Source organism: Onychostruthus taczanowskii, unplaced genomic scaffold, assembly GCF_017590055.1.
Source record: "Onychostruthus taczanowskii isolate IOZ18803 unplaced genomic scaffold, ASM1759005v1 scaffold123, whole genome shotgun sequence".
NCBI classification, from domain to species: domain Eukaryota; kingdom Metazoa; phylum Chordata; class Aves; order Passeriformes; family Passeridae; genus Onychostruthus; species Onychostruthus taczanowskii.
This window is the reverse complement of record NW_024498385.1, coordinates 1,235,081-1,254,461: the sequence shown is the minus strand read 5'-3', so window position 1 is coordinate 1,254,461 and position 19,381 is coordinate 1,235,081. Positions and strand designations below refer to the sequence as shown.

Below are 19,381 nucleotides of genomic sequence, written 5' to 3'. Positions count from 1 at the left end.
TAAGATAATTAGGGGAAACACCTTTTTTTTCCCTTAAGGTGTCATTTATGTATGTAGCAAATTCCATAAAGACATTGTATCTGAGAAGTTTGCAGGGACCTCTTGATTTGCAGATTTTTGTTGATTCTCTAATTATGTATATCATGTATATAATGCACTGTTCTGTTGGTTCAAGTTCTCTTACCCCAAAGGCAAAAAGCTGTTACGCTTTCACCAACCTCTGGTCTTTACAAGGAAAGCCAACAGTGTTGAAGTGTGGCTTCATCTAGGTAGCAAAGACCCTTTCTCTCTGGAGGCTCTGTCTGTACCAGAGAAGCTATGAGAAATTCTACCTAGCTTTGCTGTAACAAGTAGTGCTGGATGGTCCTACTTAACCTCATCTATGTTTGTTTTGGTACCTCATATGAACACAGTAATATGGAGACTCAGTATCCTATGGTCATCTAAATGGACATATTTGATAAGAGGTTGATAGTAGGTGGGTTGGTCTGTGAAGCAGAAAAAGTTGTGTACTTAGAGATTTCATGGACTTGCAACAGTCTTCTTGTGTAAGAATTCCCTCTAGTGGCAGAAATCAAATGGATCAAAGCAGCAGCTCGTACCACTGAAGAAAGCACCAGATGAAGGAATTAGGTTTTGCTTAATGTACATTGGTCTTAAATAGAGCATGCAACAGTCTTCCCTCATAGTGGTTCCCAATGAGACACAGAAACTTCTTTGTATTCTAACAGAAGAATACAGAGTACAGGACTTTGAAGACCAGTAGCTTAGAGAGACATTACAAACTTGTTGCTAGTAAAACAAATATTACTTGATTTTCAAAATAAATTATTTTGGTATAGGAAATAGATTATTTTATACATAAGTGTTATGTAAGCATATTAATGTAATGTTATTTTCTTTAACTTGGTGAGAATAAAAATTTGATTTCTTGTTCATACTCTCCTGTTTTTCTTGCTTGTTGCAGAATAATGACACTGAAGATGAGGAGAGATTATGGCGAGATCTTATTATGGAAAGAGTGACAAAATCTGCTGATGCTTGTCTTACTGCTATCAATATTATGACATCACCAAATATGCCTAAAGCTGTATATATTGAGGACGTAATAGAAAGAGTTATTCAGTACACAAAATTTCATTTGCAGAACACTCTCTATCCTCAGTATGATCCTGTGTATAGAGTGGATCCTCATGGTGGTTAGTATGCTAAGAAATCTTTCCATTATTAAAAGTTATAAAAAGTTAATCTACTATATCATTATGTAAATGACTTTCTGAGATAAGAATTTTTGTATGCAGCTTTTATACTGTATGTGATAAGTTCTTTCTTATCACATACAATATCCTGAATTAATGCACTGTTAGTTGGAGGATGATGAAACTGAGTAAAAAACCAATGAAATGTGTCATCTGAATAACTTAGTCATGTGGCACCTTGGTTTACTGTACTAATGTCGATGTAACCAAAGTATTAGACTAAAGTATTTAGAAGTTTCAAGTTCAACTTTTGTGTGTAGTTATTATGTGTTGAAATAAGTGATTTCAAAGTAATATGAAATACAGCTAGCCATGTATAGCTATGTATGTAGTGATGTGTTTCAAGGAAAACTATTTCGCTTCTAGCCTTTTGTTTTCATGTACATATCTACAGATGCCTGGCTCCAATTTCAAGATGCTTTTTAAAAATCTCGGGTCCAGCATTTAGAATAATTATGAAAAATATTTATCATGTGAAATTCCTGCTTTCTAGCTGATGCTACTGAGTAGTTTTTCTAAATTGCTTTTGCAAAACGGTAGTCATGCAGTTGTTTTGGGGGCACTGTGAGGAAGATCATTTTTCTAGTATTTGAAACACTGAAATTATTAATGAATACATATTTTATTTTCTAGGTGGTGTTTTAAGTTCAAAAGCAAAACGTGCCAAGTGTTCCACCCACAAGCAAAGAGTTATAGTGATGTTGTATAACAAAGTTTGTGACATTGTCAGCAGCTTGTCAGAGTTGCTGGAGATACAGCTTCTCACTGATACAACTATTCTTCAGGTAGGTTTTTTCAGAATTCCTGTCCAAAAATGTTAGTTTTGCTTTTCCTAGAGTAAATGTGAAAGTAGAGTTGTCCCAGCGACATGAAGTTTGAAATCGGTACAAGCTTTTGAATTCTTAACATCGGAGTGACTAGTTTGTTGTATAGTATGTCATTTGCATCTTCTCTTCTGCATTTAAGAAAAGTTTATCCTGCTTGAATTGAGGTACAGAGTAGTAGAATCATTTACACTGGAAAAGATCCTTAAGAACATCAAGAGTAAACTGCCAAGTGCACCACTGAAACCATGTCATTAAACATCCTATGTACATGTCTTTCAAATGTCTATGGGGATGTTGGCTGAACTGCTTCCATGGGCGCTTAAAATCCAATCTAAACCATCCCTCGCACGACTCATGGCCCATTTTCTTTGTCTTGTCACTTTTTAGCTTGGAGAAGAGATCAACCTCACCTGGCTACACACTCCTTTCAGGGTGTTGTAGAGGACTATAAGGCCTTCTTTGGACTGTAAGGCCCTCTTCTCCACACTAAACAGCCTGATAGACCCTCAGCCACTCCTCATAAGACCTGTGCCTTAATTTAATAACTTTATTTGCAAATAATATGAAGTAATTGTTGAATGCCTTACCTGCTGAATGAATAACTGATGTGTGAAACTGCCTAAGTACCAGTTTGTTAGTCCTATATAATTAAAATAACTTCTATCCATTGGTAGGTGTCATCGATGGGAATAACACCTTTCTTTGTAGAAAATGTCAGTGAGCTACAGTTATGTGCCATCAAATTAGTGACTGCTGTAAGTACTTTCTAATTTGTCCCTGTCCTGCTCTTGTCCCTGTCCTGCTGAGATTTCTTAGGGCATTTACATAGGCTGTATTTTCTCTCTGGTAGGTAATTGGAGTGTAGAATTAATGTTATTCTTGCATGTTTTTACACTTTGATATCATAATATGGAAATAGTGTTGTATCTACCTGAGCTGCCCCTATGTGCAGAGTATAAAAAGAAATTGCCTACTTCAAGCCAGAAGCTTCTTAATTTTGATTGTCAGTTAAAGTGTAAACACAAACTCCTTCCTCTTACCTGTCCCTTTTTTATTTTAAGAAATCCCATTTTTTTAAAAAATAATAAATTAATTCTAGCTATGTGGTTTTCATTATTTTCTATGTTCAGATTTGAACTTAGGCAATAAGTCATAGAACTAGCATGGTATGTCTGTATAATAGAATAAATTATTTTCCTCAGAAGAGGTGACTATCTGAAAAAAATCACAGGATAGGTAAAATATTATTTTAGGAAAAATGTAGTGGAACACAAATGTCCTTGTTCAAGTGGGAGATTTTAATCATTGTAAGAATTACATACTTCAGTATTCTGCCCAAACAAAAGGGGAGGCAAAATAAACAGTTCTGATTCTGTAAATTGAAAGAACATATCATGTCAGACATTAACATTAAAGCCTGGCATATGAAGTAAAACTGTTTTCTCAAATGTACTCTGCAACATACATATGTTCACGTAAAGTGTGTTACAACAGAGTTGTCCTTTGTATTGAGAGAAATAAATACTAAGTCCAAAAACTTAGTATTATACTGTTTGGCTTTCCTATATAGTGTGTTATACCACTGACAAAAATATTTTAAATACAAAGTGTTTTCAAGACCTGTTACACATTTATGTAATACAAAGATTTTTAAAAAATCTCTATTTGGAAAAGTTTTTACATATTTTTTAAAGAAATGCTTGCATTGAGAAAGCAACTCATTAACAATAAGGTGAATTGTAATTTATTGAAGAGTTATGTGAAGTGTATGCTGTCATATAATTATTTACAATATATTTAAAAGGCTATATTTTATATAACAATAAATCTTTGTCTAATAATCCTGTAACTATTAAATAGGTGTTCTCCCGGTATGAAAAACACAGACAGCTAATATTAGAAGAGATTTTCACTTCCCTTGCACGACTACCAACTAGCAAGAGGAGTTTGAGAAACTTCAGGTAACTTCTGATGTAAATAATAACTTGTAGACTATGGCATTTATAGTTTTGTAAATCTAAGATTTTTGCAGACTGAAATTTCAAAACAAATTGTTTGACAAATGTCTTGTAATAATTGCTCAGTTTTATGCTATCACTTTAGTGCCTACTTACAAAAATAATTGAAACATTCTTTTTCTCACTAAGAATGTGTATGGAGGATTATTTTTTGTGGGTCAATTCTTTAATTCTGTTTGTATGGAGTTACATGATTTCTTCATTGCTAAATCTTTGTAGGAAAATTTTGGCTGAATTGCTTTGAGGACGCACTCAGAGGACACACTCTTTTCAGGAAGGGAATCAGTTTCATATCCATATCATCTCATACGTCAGGGTTTACCACCTTTTGATGTTAAGTATGACAATAAGGTGGTGTTGGTGTGGGTGTGGGCAGTAAACTCATACTATTTCTGAGGTTACATCAGGGAGAAACATAGTCTTACCAGCTTAAGACAATTGCCTCCTGAAGTTTGTAGTATGCAGTGCTGCTGCAGATTATTGTAAATTTCATATACATTTCATATACATTAAATACTACAGAAAAATTATTACAGCAACAGTTTGGTGTGTTGTCTAGGAGCAAACATGGTATTATACATAATAAGCTTATTATTAAGTATTTTAGCAGGTATATGTTTGTTTTATTAAATATTCCTGTAGTTGTTTCAGCCAGTGAGCTGTGTGCTGTTTCAGTTGACCTCTTCTGTGCAAGAACAATACTTATTGGTTTTGTTAGGTCGAATGTTACACTGCATAAAAAGAAGCAAATTAATAGATGAATGTCTAGAACGTGGATTTCTAGCTGTGAAATATCTATCTTTCAAATAATTTTTGAAAGATAGTACTTAGGAGGAAAAAATTTTCTTGTGTTTTTTCCTTTTTTTGTTTACTTTTAGTGTTAAAACTGTCTTTTGTTATTAACAGGTTAAACAGTAGTGACACTGATGGAGAACCTATGTACATTCAGATGGTAACAGCACTAGTTCTGCAACTTATTCAGTGTGTGGTGCACTTACCATCAGCAGAAAAAGATTCTAATTCAGAGGAGGAATCAAACAAGAAAGTAAGACATTTTTAAAAGCCTTTTTTATATGTGTGTGTGGAAATTACTTACGTGTGTTCGTAGGTATACTACATTACTACAGTGCTGTAGTAATCAAGCATTGTAATTTTAGGTCTGCTGTAATTTTTTGATGCATAAGAAATGCTGATCTGGAAATCATAGATCTATGCTGAGATAATAGACAAATGCATCTTGTTATTTTTAGGTGGATCAAGATGTGCTTATTACTAACTCTTATGAAACAGCCATGAGGACAGCACAAAATTTCCTTTCTATTTTTCTTAAGAAGTAAGTACTGTTGCATTCTTTAGTTTATTGATAGAACCAGCTCCAAATGAGTACTTTGAAACCTGACAGCTGAACAGTGATAAATACCTATTCATAATGTTATTTATAATAATATACTTTATAAATGCCTGAGAGCTTCTTGCCTAGACAAAAATGTTTATAGAAGAGAAATTCTGCAGTGTTCTTCATACGTTTAAGAACCTGTCTCACAGTTCATGTAGGATTCCTTTATTATGCGTCTCTAACTTACCTGAAGTCTGGAAGAGAAGGCTGAGCAAATTTTTAAGTGGTGAAATCATGCTGATTTGGTCATCAGATATAAAAAGCCTAAAAATTGCTTTCACTGAGCTAAAGTTAAGAATGCCAATAGCTCAAAAAGGAATAAAAAATATACCTGAATTAACTATAGAATTTCAAAGAACAAGTCTTTAGGTTTCTATTGTATTACACTTTTTCACTTAAAGCTGACAAGCTATTTAATAACCCATCTAGCAATTGCATGCTTCTGATGTTAAACTTAGAGATGATGTACAGAAGTCAAAAAGTATCAGGTGTGTTAACTTTTGATGGCTTTTTGTTATTGGTTTGGTTTGTTGGTTGTTTGGCTGGTGTTCTTTTAGCACTGATTGTAACATTTGTGAAGCATAATACTGAGATGTGCTATCATTGTCAGATAAACCAAGCTTAAAGAATATAAACATACCAACTGTTAAATATCCTACTCTAGCTTCCTTTTTATAATTCTACCTACTTGTCTATCCAAGTTAATACAGACTTAATAAAGCTAGAAATAAAAATCTTGGCAACAAAATTCTGCTGTCATGGGTTAGATGATTTATTTCCAGGACAATTTGGAAGGATAACTGTTTAAGCTATTTCTCTACAAATAAATAAAACAAATTTTCTGCTAGTATTTCAGATTTGGTTTTTCTGGAATTGCGTAAAACTGTTTTTTCTGATTAAACATAGAATTACTTCTGTTTATAGCAGAATAAAAAACTTTACATGGCTGTTAAATTCGCTTACAAAAAGCATTTTCTTGTTAATAGGTGTGGCAGTAAACAAGGGGAGGAAGATTACAGGCCACTGTTTGAGAACTTTATTCAAGATCTTCTTTCAACGGTCAATAAACCAGAATGGCCAGCTGCAGAGTTGCTACTTAGCTTACTAGGAAGGCTATTGGTAAGGGATTCTTGTTTTTAACTATAGAAATAAATTTCTTATTACAATGAAGACTTGTTTATTTCTGCTAAATAAACACTGCTACTATAGGAATGCTTTCTGATTGTTGACACACATGTAGCATATAAGGATTTCTTTGCATATAACACTACTATGCAATACATAAATAATAGAATTTTGGTTAGAGGATCAATCATATGGAACTTGTTAAAAATTCTATGTGTAGTTTCTCTTGGAGGTCCAGTTTCACTATTTGATTACATTTTCAGCATTAAAAAATGTCATTTCATAGCATCTTATAAGTGCATATATTTATTTGGAGTAAAGTCAGCCTAACAACTGTAGTTACACATATTAAGTATCTCCTCTGGACTATTCCCTTAGCACAGAACCAGAAAACAACTCAGTGGTTTGGTTTTTTACACTACAGGAAATGCTTATGGCATTTTACAGAATCAGAATGCTTGTGTTAGTGTTTTTTGAGTTGCTCTTCAGTATTATTAATGTAATTACTACAGTAATTTGAGCTGCTTCTTGAAAAAGTATTTTATGGTCTTGTTCTTGGTAAAATGTATCTTTCTATTTATGTGAATAATGAGGAGGTAGCATTATGGTGCTTAAAATCTCTGCTCTTGGAGATCTGCTGTGCTAGTTGTCCAGTTCCTGTAATGAAAATATATGTTTTAAAAAACTGACAGACATATTTGTAAAGAGAGAGACCAAATAAAAAAGAAATATTTATATAAAGTAGGTAATGTATGTGTTTTGTAATAGTAAATTATATAATTTTATGCAATATGGAAGTTAGGTGGAAATTTTAAAAAGGTAAAGCAATCTTTTGTGAGAAGGATCTCTGTGGCATAAATAAATATTTATTTTTAAATGTCTATTCTGCTTTTCTTAGGTTCACCAGTTCAGTAACAAATCAACAGAAATGGCATTAAGAGTTGCATCTCTTGACTATCTTGGAACTGTAGCGGCAAGACTGAGGAAAGATGCAGTCACTAGCAAAATGGATCAAGGATCTTTAGCCAGAATCCTCAAACAGGTGTGTGAGACATCCACAGCAGCCGGATGGAGATCTAGCCATTCAAATGCTTGAAATTTTTAAATATACTTGAAAGCTTGACATTATGGAGAATCAGCCTTAATGCACTATTTTCAGCCTTAATGCACTATTTAGATTTCTGAATCAAATATACAGTTTATAAGTACTGCATTTGTTCACTCATGTCTTCATTGCACCATTTCTGTAGAGACCCTATAAATTAATTAATTATAGTGGTTAGTCCGTTTTCTTGTGACAATACTGAGGAAATAATAGAGAAACAGTTGGATTCTATCTTAAGAGGCCTTAAAAATACATATGAACCTGTGTTTCTGGTGCTCAAGTGCATACTTTAGAGAGTTAACCTATTAGTCCTGCAGGGTTAGTTTTTACATGGTACAATTTGAGGTTTTTGGGGTGTTTTGGTGGTTTTTTTCTTGATCTTGCATATGTGTCTGTAGTGGGTTGATGCTGGCCAGGTGCCAGGCCCTCACTCTAGCTGCTGTGGCTCCTCTCTGCAGCTGCACAGAGGAGACAAAATGTAAGGAAGTGTCCATGGGTTGAGATAAGGACCAGGACAGATCACTCACCAAATACCATCACAGGCAAAACAGGTTCAACTTAGAGATACAAAGTGAATTTACTACTAACAAAATCAGGGTAGGATAATGAGAAGGCAAAGAAACCCTTAGAAACACCTTTGCCACTCTATTCCCTCCCTCCCAGCTCTACCTCCTACCCCAGCAGCGCAAGGAGACAGGGAATGGGGGCTGTGGTCACATCATCACCCAGGGCTTCTCTCTCTGCTGAGGGAGAGGAGTCATTCCCCAGTGCACCGTGGGGTCCCTCCCACAGGAGACAGTTCTCCAGGAACTTCTCCAGCATGGCTCCATCTCATGGACAGCAGCTCCCTGCCAGTTACTAAAGTGTGAGTCCATCCCAAGGGCAGCAGCGCCCCTCAAACACTGCACAGTGGGTCACTCTTCTGTGGGGTGCAGTCCTTCAGGGACAGGCTCTCCCAGCCTGGGAGCAGGGCCCTCTTCCCACAGGTCTCCCACCCCTCTCGGGCACATCCACCTGCTCGGTGTGGGCTCCTCCAGGGGCTGCAGAGGAATCTCAGTTCCACTGCCTGGAGCATTTCCTCCCCCTCCTCCTCCTTCACTAACTATGGGCTGCAGGATTGTTCTTCTCACATGTTCTCACCCTGCCCTGCTCTGGTCACAGTTACATCAGAGTAATAACTTTTTTGTTCTTCTTAAATATGTTATCACAGAGATGTTACCACAATCTCTAAATAGCCCAGCCTTGGCCAGCAGCATCCATCTTTGGAGCCACCAGGGACTGGCTCTTCTGGACATGGAAGTAGCTTCTGGCAGCTTCTCACAGAAGCCACACCTGTAGCTGCCCCCCAGCGACCCCCCCCCCTCCAACTTCCAAAACAAGATCATGCAAAGTCTTTCATTAGAGAGTCCATATTTGGATTTCTGCTAATGCTGCTCAAAATCTGTAGGAGTGCCAACATATGCTAAAGCAGATATTTTGGCTCTATACAGTATATAATATGAGAAAATCTCATGTCCCATTTGCCCTTTTACAAAGAGGACTTGAATTTTTTTTATACATTTCTTTCTGAACTAACTGTTGTCAGGATTTCCTTTCCATTTCCCTGAAAAGACTACAGATCTATTACATGTACTTTATAATGACCATTAAATTTATATTGAAGGAGAAGCGTCTATACTTTTCAGGCATTCAGTTAAAGAGTGAAAGTCATCTACTCCTTTATGAGGCTGATTCTTACCATAATTTCTTTCTAGTGGAAAGAATACAACGTAGAGTGCCAAGTCTTTATGTCCATGGCATAATATAATTTATACTTCTATTTGATAAGGTATTATAATTCTCCTCTGTTGGCAGTAATTCTGACAATTTTACATTATACTTAGAGTATATTGAGAGAGTATTTCAGAAGAACCCTTTTATTTTTCCTTATCCTCAGATGTTGTAATAGTATTGAAAAACATTCTAGAAAGATATATACCTGAGCAGTGACCTGAATTTTTCTGTTAGGTTTTGGGTTTTTACAGGATCAGGTAGCTGCTAGGCATTGGCATCTGAAGAAAATAAAATTGCTTTGGGCAATTAAGTGTTAATTTTTTTTTTTTCAGTTTCTCAGGAAACTTAACATCAGTAATGGCAGACAGTACCATCCATGCATTGTGGAATGTGTGTTCTATACAGTACCATCGATCAGGGTAGACTGTTGTGTTACATATAAATTTGTAAGAGAAGAACAGTGTGTACAGTACAGCTGACCTTCCCTTTCCTATTCAAGTGCCAAGAAAATAAGAAAATCCATTTTCTGTTGTCATCAGAAACTTAAATTATAAGCTCATTATTCAGAAATTAGCTTACACCACTACAGATTTTTCTTCCCTGTTAAATTGCATATTTCTGTTGGATATTTTCTTCTGCACTCTGATATCATTACTGTGATATCAGTCAATGATTGATAAATGCATATAGTGCTCCCTGCTGTAGTTTGGACCCATAATTCATAGAATAGGTTTTAGAGGAAAATCTATTCTGTTTTGACATTTTAAAAGAGTATATTTTTTTTAGAAATAGATTGTATAGTTTATTTGAACACTTGTGCATGCTTTTCATTAGTTTATCTCTTGATACACAGATGTTTTGGGCTTGTTATTACCTTTCTCTGCTTGCTGGTGTTTGCAAGCTATGCTACATGCTGCATACGTGTCAAGATTCTCAGTTGATGCTGTTAGTAGAGAACTGAAGATGCTTTTAAGTTAGAAGTTTCATTGCTGGTGAAGAAAATTTTTTTTTCTGGCTGGAAAATTTAAAGCAAAAAATTATTCTTCTACTTTCATTTTTATTACTGAATATTATTTTTTAAAGGATTCACAATTTCTCTTTCTTTGTTCTGGGATTTTTATTTGTTTGGTAGTAGTTAGGCAGTTAAGCATCAAGCACCCCTTATATTAAGCCAGTTATCTACAGAATTTCACATTTGTCAAAGGCCAGAATTTCTACTCATAATTTGCACATCAGGGTGTTTTACAGATATATATATATAATCAGTATTATGTGTCTTGTAGGCATGCTTTTAACTCTTGAACTCATTCATTTTGGAGTGAAAGAATAATACCTTTTCTGCTGTAACATCAGCAACTGCAAGGATCTGGGTGTTTCAGTATAATATTGAGGAGATAAAGGTGTTTTCTGGGTTTTGCCCTTTGTTATTTTTCTGTGACAGAGGGTCCTCATGCAAGATCATAGAAAACTAACCAAATCAGTCAGTCTGCTTTAAAACCAGTCTTATTCTACTCTTAATGTTTTTTTTTACTTTTAACTAATTGGTTAAAAAATTAGTAATGCTGTACAATTATGCAAACAACTGACTTCCATGTATTTTATATGTGGACATGCAGATTTTCAGATGGTAATTATGACTGTGTAATATTCTTGTTTATAACTATCTACTTCTAACAGGTTTCAGGAGGAGATGATGAAATCCAACAGCTGCAAAAGGCTTTACTAGATTATCTGGATGAGAACACAGAAATTGATGCATCATTAGTGGTAAATTTCAGCTTTCTTTCATCAGGAATTTATATGAATAATTTCAGTAACATGCACTGAAGAAAATTATTTTTTATTATATATATTAGTGCTTCAGTTAAATTGTCACCCTAACATACACTGTTGATTGTGTTTTCAAAAATAATGTTGATGCATTAATCCCTAAATCTCATTATAAATCTGTTCATTTTCTTTTTCTATATCTGTTGGTTTTGTTTTCTGTTCATCCAGTTTTCTCGAAAGTTTTATGTAGCACAGTGGTTCCGTGATACAACTATGGAGACAGAAAAAGCAATTAAATCTCAGAAGGATGAGGATTCATCTGAAGGAACTCATCATGCAAAAGATGTTGAGACCACAGGACAAATCATGCATAGAGCGGAAAGTCGCAAAAAGTTTCTTCGCAGCATCATTAAAACTGCTCCATCTCAGTTCAGTACATTAAAGTATGTTTCAGTACAACTTCCTTCTTCATTAGCCATGCATTTGATGTTTTAAGTAATTTTTTTGTGAACATGTCCTGATTAACACATGGACTTTTTTCAGGATGAATTCTGATACTGTGGACTATGAAGATGCATGTTTGATTGTTCGCTACTTGGCCTCTATGAGGCCGTTTGCCCAGAGCTTCGATATTTATTTGACACAGGTAAACTGTGGCTGGGAGTCTTAGTATAGTGAGACACAGCTGGATTCTGATTCCAAACACTTTCACAGCCATAAACTATTATCTGTCCATTGTTGAGTAGAGGTTTTACAGGCCATGATAACACCATGTGCTTTCATATTCTGTGATAATGGAAAGAGTGATTCGGTTTCTTTTTCTTGCATGTGTATTGTATGTTGTAATGTGCACACATTATTTTATTTACTCATGTATGGTTATGGCAAAATCACTGTATGCACACAGTAAGAAGGTCATTATAAAGTGTTGAAATAATTTTCACAGCTTCTATAAGATGCTTATTCCTTTGGTAAGATTAACTCATGAAATTTAGCTTAATTTGATTTGAAATTTAGCTTAATTTGATTTGACCAGTGTAGTTTCTTGCTTTTTCTGGGAGAAGGGCACTACCACTGGCACAGTGACATGTTTGAAATTCAGTACTAGTTTAGGTTGGACTACTTAAATTGATCTGCATATAGAGCCATTCTTAGAGTGCCCTTGTCCAACTTTGCTGTTAAAAAAACTATGGTGAAAGCCACAGCTGAATGACAAAAGTAGAATTTAAATTTAAGAACCTTATAACCCATTTTAGAGAAGTAGCAAATCAGGGTAAATATCCATGTTCAGTTTTCAGTGCCATGAAACATCACTTACATGGACCTTTTTATTCTCTCAGAAGATAAACTCAGCTTTTAGTTATTATTATTTAGTAATATTATTTGATGGTTATTGTGCTGCATTTTTGCTCTTGTTTATTCCCTTCCCAAAACAATTGAATCTTTTTTTTTGTCTCTTCTAGATTCTGCGTGTGCTTGGTGAAAATGCAATTGCTGTTCGAACAAAAGCCATGAAGTGTTTGTCTGAGGTTGTCGCTGTAGACCCCAGCATTCTAGCCAGGGTAAAAAAGAAAATATCCACCATGCACATATCACCCTTAAAATAAATCTTTATTTCTTATTCTGAATCTTTGTTTCATCTGTTCTTTTTAGCTCGATATGCAACGAGGAGTTCATGGGCGGCTAATGGATAACTCCACTAGTGTACGAGAAGCAGCTGTGGAGCTCCTTGGCCGATTTGTGCTCTGCCGTCCTCAGCTTGCTGAGCAGTATTATGACATGCTGATTGAAAGAATATTGGTACGGTGACTTGTGGTATTTATGGTAAAATAAGTGGCATTGGAAAATTTCCTTCTAACTGAGGTTGTTTAATAAACTGGAATTGTTTGAATGGTAAGCCATCGTGCTTTTAAGGACAGCCTTGTAAAATGCACCACTTGCTTCTAGGGAGGCTTTATTATGTTGAAAGGTGAACTTTTACAGAAAGTCATATAGCATCAGGACCAGGGCTATATTCTTTTTGATTCCATTATTAGTGCTCAAATTAGCTGTGTCACGGCTTAAGCACCCAAAGAGAAGTTTAGCACACACCATGTAGCTGCTCACTCGACCCCTGCATCTCTTATCCCCACCCTGGTGGAATGAGCCAGGAGGATTGCAGTAAAATTTTCATGTTGAGATAAGAATATTTAATAATTGAAAATAAATTAAAATACAATACAAATTATAAATAATGATAATAAAAAGGAAACAAACCATTGATACACAAAGCAGTTGCTCACCCTCTGCTGACCGATGCCAGAGCCCTGTTCCCAAACCTAGACTGGCTGTGCATTCTAATAAGTCCCCCAAGTTTATATACCAAGCATGACATTTGGTGGTGCGGAGTGTCCCTTTGGCTAGTTCAGGTTACCTGTTCTGGTATGCTCCCTCCCAGTTCCTTTTGCCTACCTCCTCATTGGCACAACATGAGACAAGGAGGGAAAAAAGAGTCCTTGACTTGGGTAAACACAACTTAGCCAAAACCAAAACATCAGTGTGTTACCAACACCATTCTCATTCTGAATCCAAAACACAGCACTGTAACAGCTACTGAGAAGAAATTAACTCTACCCTAGCTTTAACTAGGACAATGTGAAATAAGGAATTTTGCTGCATATTTGAATTCTGAAATATGGATCATTGAGAGCAACTTTTCTATGCTATTTTTAGTGTTTTGAAAGGTTTACTAGTTTTTTTACGAAAAAGTGGTTCTATTGTCTAGGTGTTCAATGTTAATTTAACTGTCGGACAATACTGGCTTATAGTATCCATGTCACTACACATTTGCTATAGTTACATGATAAAACAAGTTTGTGAAGGCTTTTGGAGATAACTAAGTCATGTGCATACAATACTACATAAAGCAGTTAAACCTGACATTCAGAGTCAACATATTTTGAGTAAGGTGATATGATGTGAAACTCCTCATCTATCTCCTTAGATGAAGCCTAGTAAAATGTAAACAACTGCCTGCATGTATCTTATCCCTAAGCTTTATCCAAAGGTTTTAAAGTATTACTATCCAAATCTATAGGAAATCTTGTGTGTTCCAATAAAGTAGCTAAAGCATCATCACATCTGGCTTGAAAAGTCTTGAGTAAATAAGTGGATTTCAACATCATGAGCTCTTAGATGGGAGGGTATAGATGGAGAAAGTATTTCAGCATTCTGGGAACTCAGCCAGAACCTTTAGAAAAAGTTAAGCTGAGCTTTTGTATAAATGCATTCCAGAAGATTTTAGTTGCCTTTTCTAAATAAATTTTGCAAGTCAAATTGGATGATCTTCAAATATTAATTCATATAAAACATAAATTAATGTTTCTGATTTGTTTTCAAGAGTGTAATTCTTTTCACAGGATACTGGTATCAGTGTCAGAAAAAGAGTCATAAAAATACTTAGGGATATCTGCATTGAACAACCAACCTTTCCCAAAATTACAGAAATGTGTGTGAAAATGATTCGGAGAGTCAATGATGAAGAAGGCATTAAGGTAGAATGAAACATACCCTTCAGAATTTTAATTATTGTGACTGTAGTGTTTCCCTGTTTTGACAAAATTAAAAGAAGTATTTCATTTCTCCTTTGTAATATTTATGAATTATGAATTTTTAAGAGCTGATATTTTAGCTTTCTGTAATTCTCTCTGACTTACTTCTCTTTCCTTTCTATCCTCTGTTTTCTGTAACTTCTTGTTACAGTCAAAATATTTTAAATTTTTTCCAGAGGCTTTTTTTCTTCTTGCAAGTATTTTCTCTGGTGCTTCTCTTTTGTAAGAAGTGACATTGCCATATAAAACTTTGATTTCTGCAAATCAATAAATTTTAAGTAAAAATTAACCACTTGACATTAATATATTCTATGTGTAATTATTAAAGTTATAAAGTGTTAATCTGTGCTGATGTTCAGTGAGGCAGTTATTCCCCCTGTAATGTTGCTTATGTGCTCATACTCAACTCTTTGTGCAGTGTGTATTTGCAGAAGGGCACAAACCTAATATAATGTGTTAAATCATAAAGCTGACAATAATTTGTTTAATTTGGCAAAATAATTTTAAAATTGTTGAGTAATTAGGGACACAGCTGTTGTAATTTTGTATCACACTTTCAGTAAAATTTAAAAATTTTAAAGCTGCAGCAGATATTTTTACCTCTTGAGGTACATTAATGTAAAGTGGCTTTCTGAGAAGACTCTTGATCAACAAGCAGATGACAGCTAGAGCCAAGGTGCTGCTGGAAAGGGAGGATGACCATGTTCTTTCCCCTCTTACCTCTTACCTTTCTAACAGTAAGAAAAAAGGAGGCATAAACGTCAATGTGTTTTTAACAGTTCCATGAAAGAGAAGTAATTTTGGAGTAGTTTTTATTCACTGGCATTCTATTCAATATTGTCCTCCATTCAAAAACATTGGAAGGTAACATACTTCCTATATTTGAGTGTAGAGGCTTGGCCATTTTCTCTCTCTCCCACCTTGTCACAGTTGTTTCATAAACTAAAGGAACCTACCAGTGCTGCTGCAGTTCTGCTGTAGGGATTGTTTGTTCAGTTGTCAGCTCCTCAGCTGTATTTTTCTGAGGAATACCAATTAATGCAGGAAGGCGGTAACTTTATTCTCTGTAGCATCAGTTCCCATTGTTTCATTTTGCTTAAGTTTGGCATGAGATCAGTGTAAGTTCTGCAGTAGTAAATCTGGGTCTGTCTCAGGTAACATTTCCTACTACAGTCTCATTTGAGTTGCATAATCCCTTATGAAAAGGCACAGATCATCAGCACATCTGTTCTATGGATGTATTAGAAATAATACTAATCTAAGTTTACTTATTTCTGCTAATATTTTATTTTCCCTCAGAAATTAGTAAATGAGACATTCCAAAAACTCTGGTTTACTCCAACTCCACACCATGACAAAGAAGCAATGACAAGGAAAATACTAAACATCACTGATGTGGTATGTTAAACAAATTTGAGTTGTGTACAAAATTATATTTTGATTTTAGTATCTTAGAAACATTATCTGTATTTTTTTGAGCACAATAATATGTCAGATGGTTTCCCTTTTTATATTTCCTGGCATGAAATGTACGCCAAAAATATTCATGTGATTGAGCAGGCAATAGGAAATCTTAAATGCTCACTAATCTGCTGGCAATAATAATTGTGACCACACTATATTCAGATTCTATTAAGTACTTGTTCAGTTAAAACACAACCAATTTCTATCGTATGTAACATTCTACAGGAATTGCTACTAGCATATAGTTAAACCTGCCTAAGAACTTGTCTCTTAAAAGAAAATTTTCCTCAAACAATTGATAACCTTTATTTTGCAAAGTTAATAAGCTGTTTTAATAAATATAGGGTCATGTTTTTACTCAGAGTAAACTGATGTCTGCAAAATTGTATCTTACTATTTAGGAGCAGCAAATTAAATAGCATATCTCCAAAATAAAAATGTTTTAATTGGTAGTGAAAATACATTGCATAAAACCACTGTGCTGAAAAGATGTTTTAATATAAATTATGCAAAGATCTAAATTTCAAATTTAAAAACTGACTTGATTACTTACAATTGTAGGTTTAAACCCTATTTTGCTTTACAGTTTCTTTAAAAGTTATAGTCTAGTTTGCATTTTTCCTGTCTGAGAGGTCAGTTAATTTGACTTCTGTTTAATTCTCAGTTCTCCTGCAAGTTCTAATTTGAACCACCTGTGTGCTGTTCCTGATATGTGATACCAGTGAAGGCTTGTTCTGTTTATATATAAACATGTGTGTGTATATATATATATATTTATATATATATATGTATATACCTAAATAAATATGTGTGTGTGCGTGTACTTTTCTCTGGTGCCCAGTGACAGGACACAAGGGAATGACCTGAAGTTGCATCAGGGGAGGTTTAGGTTCGGTAAAAGCAAAAGGTTTTAAGGTTTTTCACACAGAGGGTGGTTGGGCCCTGGAACAGGCTCCCCAGGAAAGTGGTCACAGTGCCAAGCTTAACAGAGTTTAAGATTTGGACAATGCTCTGTGACCCTTGGGTTGTCCTGTGCATGGCGCGGGGTGGGACTTGATGAACCCTGTGGATCCCTTCCAACTCAAGAGATCTGGTGGTTCTATGATACACCTGGATGTCTGTTTTCAAAGTGTCAGGATTATATTTCTACATAAATTCGTGCAAAATTTTCTACAAAATGGAAGCTTATCTTGTAGTAGGGATAGCAATCTCCAGTAAAGCATGTACGCTTTGTGTTGTATGAAATAAAAATACTAGTCACTAAAATGGTGGGAGCTATTTTTCAAATACAGAAGACAATTTCTGGTCTCCATTGTTCTTATTGCATATTGAAATGTATGCTTGTTTGCTGGTCTTTTGAGATGACATCTGTGTTGAAATAATTTTTCCTCAGATGCCTTGTTTATTAACTAGTTTATTCTCAAAAATACTTATAGGTTGCAGCTTGTAGAGATACAGGGTATGATTGGTTTGAACAGCTTCTTCAAAATGTAAGTAATGAATTTTGAATGTATAGTACAGTCATTGTTCAAATTTTAGTGTTCCTTTTGCTTCTAAAACACATAGAATGGGGACACCAAGAGCAGTCCTACAACAGACAAATTCAATTCCTGCTCTTTAACATCTGACCTTTTTTTCTGTCCTTCTTTGGCATTAGTTTCTGTCTTTGCAAGTGATCTCTTAAAAATGCTTCACTTCTTGGTTTTGGGAGGAGTATGATTTGTTTGTTTAATTTATTTGTTTAATTTCGTTAGTTCTTCAGTAATGACTCACATAACACAAAGTCCACAGCTAAGATACCTTATTTCTGAATTAAGTATCTAGTGATGTCAGGTTTTTTTAAACAGTAGATAAGTGTATTTTCAGGTTTTTTTAAACAGTAGATAAGTGTATTTTCATATCCAGTGTATTTTCATATCCAATGTATTTTCTACACAATTTATGGAAGCAGTGAATCTTCAGAGTATAAGTTAATTCTGCATTATATTCTACTCATATCTAATACCAATATTTCTAAGAATTGAGCTTGGTTTTTTATATCTCTTAACCTGGGTTATCATTCTCTACATCTTGTATGCAGTGGTTAATTTTCAAGGAAGAAAATCCTTTGATTCCTCTCTTACCTGGAGTGTCATGAAAATAGGTTATCAAGTAAATCAAAGCCTCTTCAATAAGAGCCTCTTCTCTGAGGAAAAGGCTGTAATATGGCCTCAGTCCTTCTTAGATACTAGAAGAATCTTCATGGACACAATTTTAATAGCCAAACTCATATGTAAAAAGTTTAAATAAAGTGTTGATATACAGCTATGTTAGATTCTCATTTGCTATTTTAGCTTAGTGTCAAAAACATTTGTTTTGAATTTGCACTTTATTTCTCTAAGCATTTTAAAAATCTTCTAACTCCTGCTAGTTTCTGCATAATTTCATTAAACGTAAAGCAGCTTTCATCCAGATGCAAAAAATAAGGAGAACTATTACGGATTTTTATTACAGTTACTTTTTCTTTACTTATATTGCTTTTTACTTCCTGTAATTTTTTCTTCACCGTATAAGTTTTATGGAGAATTAAATACTTCTGTAGTCTAAAATCCTTGTGTTTCCGTAGTAATTGTTATAAAACCAGCATATAGTCTATGCAAATGAATGCAGCTTTAACACTAAACCATTTTCTGTTTCATCTGTTACAGCTGTTGAAGTCAGAAGAGGATGCCTCATATAAACCTGTGAAGAAAGCCTGTACTCAACTTGTTGACAATTTGGTCGAGCACATTCTTAAATATGAAGAATCTTTATCAGGTGATATTATTTAAAGTTCAGCTAAAATCCTTTGAGTTTTTTTAATGATTCTGTAACAATTGTTGAAATCACTTCATTGCAAAAAGTTGCTGTTCTGGAATTCCTGTTAAAAGTTGATTGTAATAAATCATTGTTCTTAAGTGATGAAATTTAATGTACTGTGTAATAATAAAACTTCCCTAATCTTCACTAGCTAACCACAATCATAGAACTGTTTTTAAAATAGCTGGTTCAAACTTTCAGATCACTAAAGCAAAA

General features: G+C 34.7%; 1 protein-coding gene across 8 annotated transcripts in view; it reads left to right on the top strand.

Annotated features, from left to right (window-relative positions):
• NIPBL (NIPBL cohesin loading factor) overlaps positions 1 to 19,381 on the top strand; it is a 156,862-nt gene that overhangs the window by 122,867 nt on the left and 14,614 nt on the right. For 7 of the 8 annotated variants that reach the window (XM_041396023.1, XM_041396028.1, XM_041396030.1 and 4 more), the window contains 17 exons: positions 968 to 1,199; positions 1,893 to 2,044; positions 2,761 to 2,841; positions 3,947 to 4,047; positions 5,011 to 5,149; positions 5,355 to 5,437; positions 6,487 to 6,619; positions 7,524 to 7,667; positions 11,181 to 11,270; positions 11,502 to 11,716; positions 11,817 to 11,919; positions 12,737 to 12,835; positions 12,927 to 13,073; positions 14,672 to 14,806; positions 16,163 to 16,261; positions 17,764 to 17,817; positions 19,015 to 19,123. In XM_041396023.1, coding sequence (XP_041251957.1) covers positions 968 to 1,199; positions 1,893 to 2,044; positions 2,761 to 2,841; positions 3,947 to 4,047; positions 5,011 to 5,149; positions 5,355 to 5,437; positions 6,487 to 6,619; positions 7,524 to 7,667; positions 11,181 to 11,270; positions 11,502 to 11,716; positions 11,817 to 11,919; positions 12,737 to 12,835; positions 12,927 to 13,073; positions 14,672 to 14,806; positions 16,163 to 16,261; positions 17,764 to 17,817; positions 19,015 to 19,123 — 2,116 coding nt within the window. The remainder of the gene's footprint in view (positions 1 to 967; positions 1,200 to 1,892; positions 2,045 to 2,760; positions 2,842 to 3,946; positions 4,048 to 5,010; positions 5,150 to 5,354; positions 5,438 to 6,486; positions 6,620 to 7,523; positions 7,668 to 11,180; positions 11,271 to 11,501; positions 11,717 to 11,816; positions 11,920 to 12,736; positions 12,836 to 12,926; positions 13,074 to 14,671; positions 14,807 to 16,162; positions 16,262 to 17,763; positions 17,818 to 19,014; positions 19,124 to 19,381) is intronic. The other variant, XM_041396026.1, reaches the window with a different exon arrangement.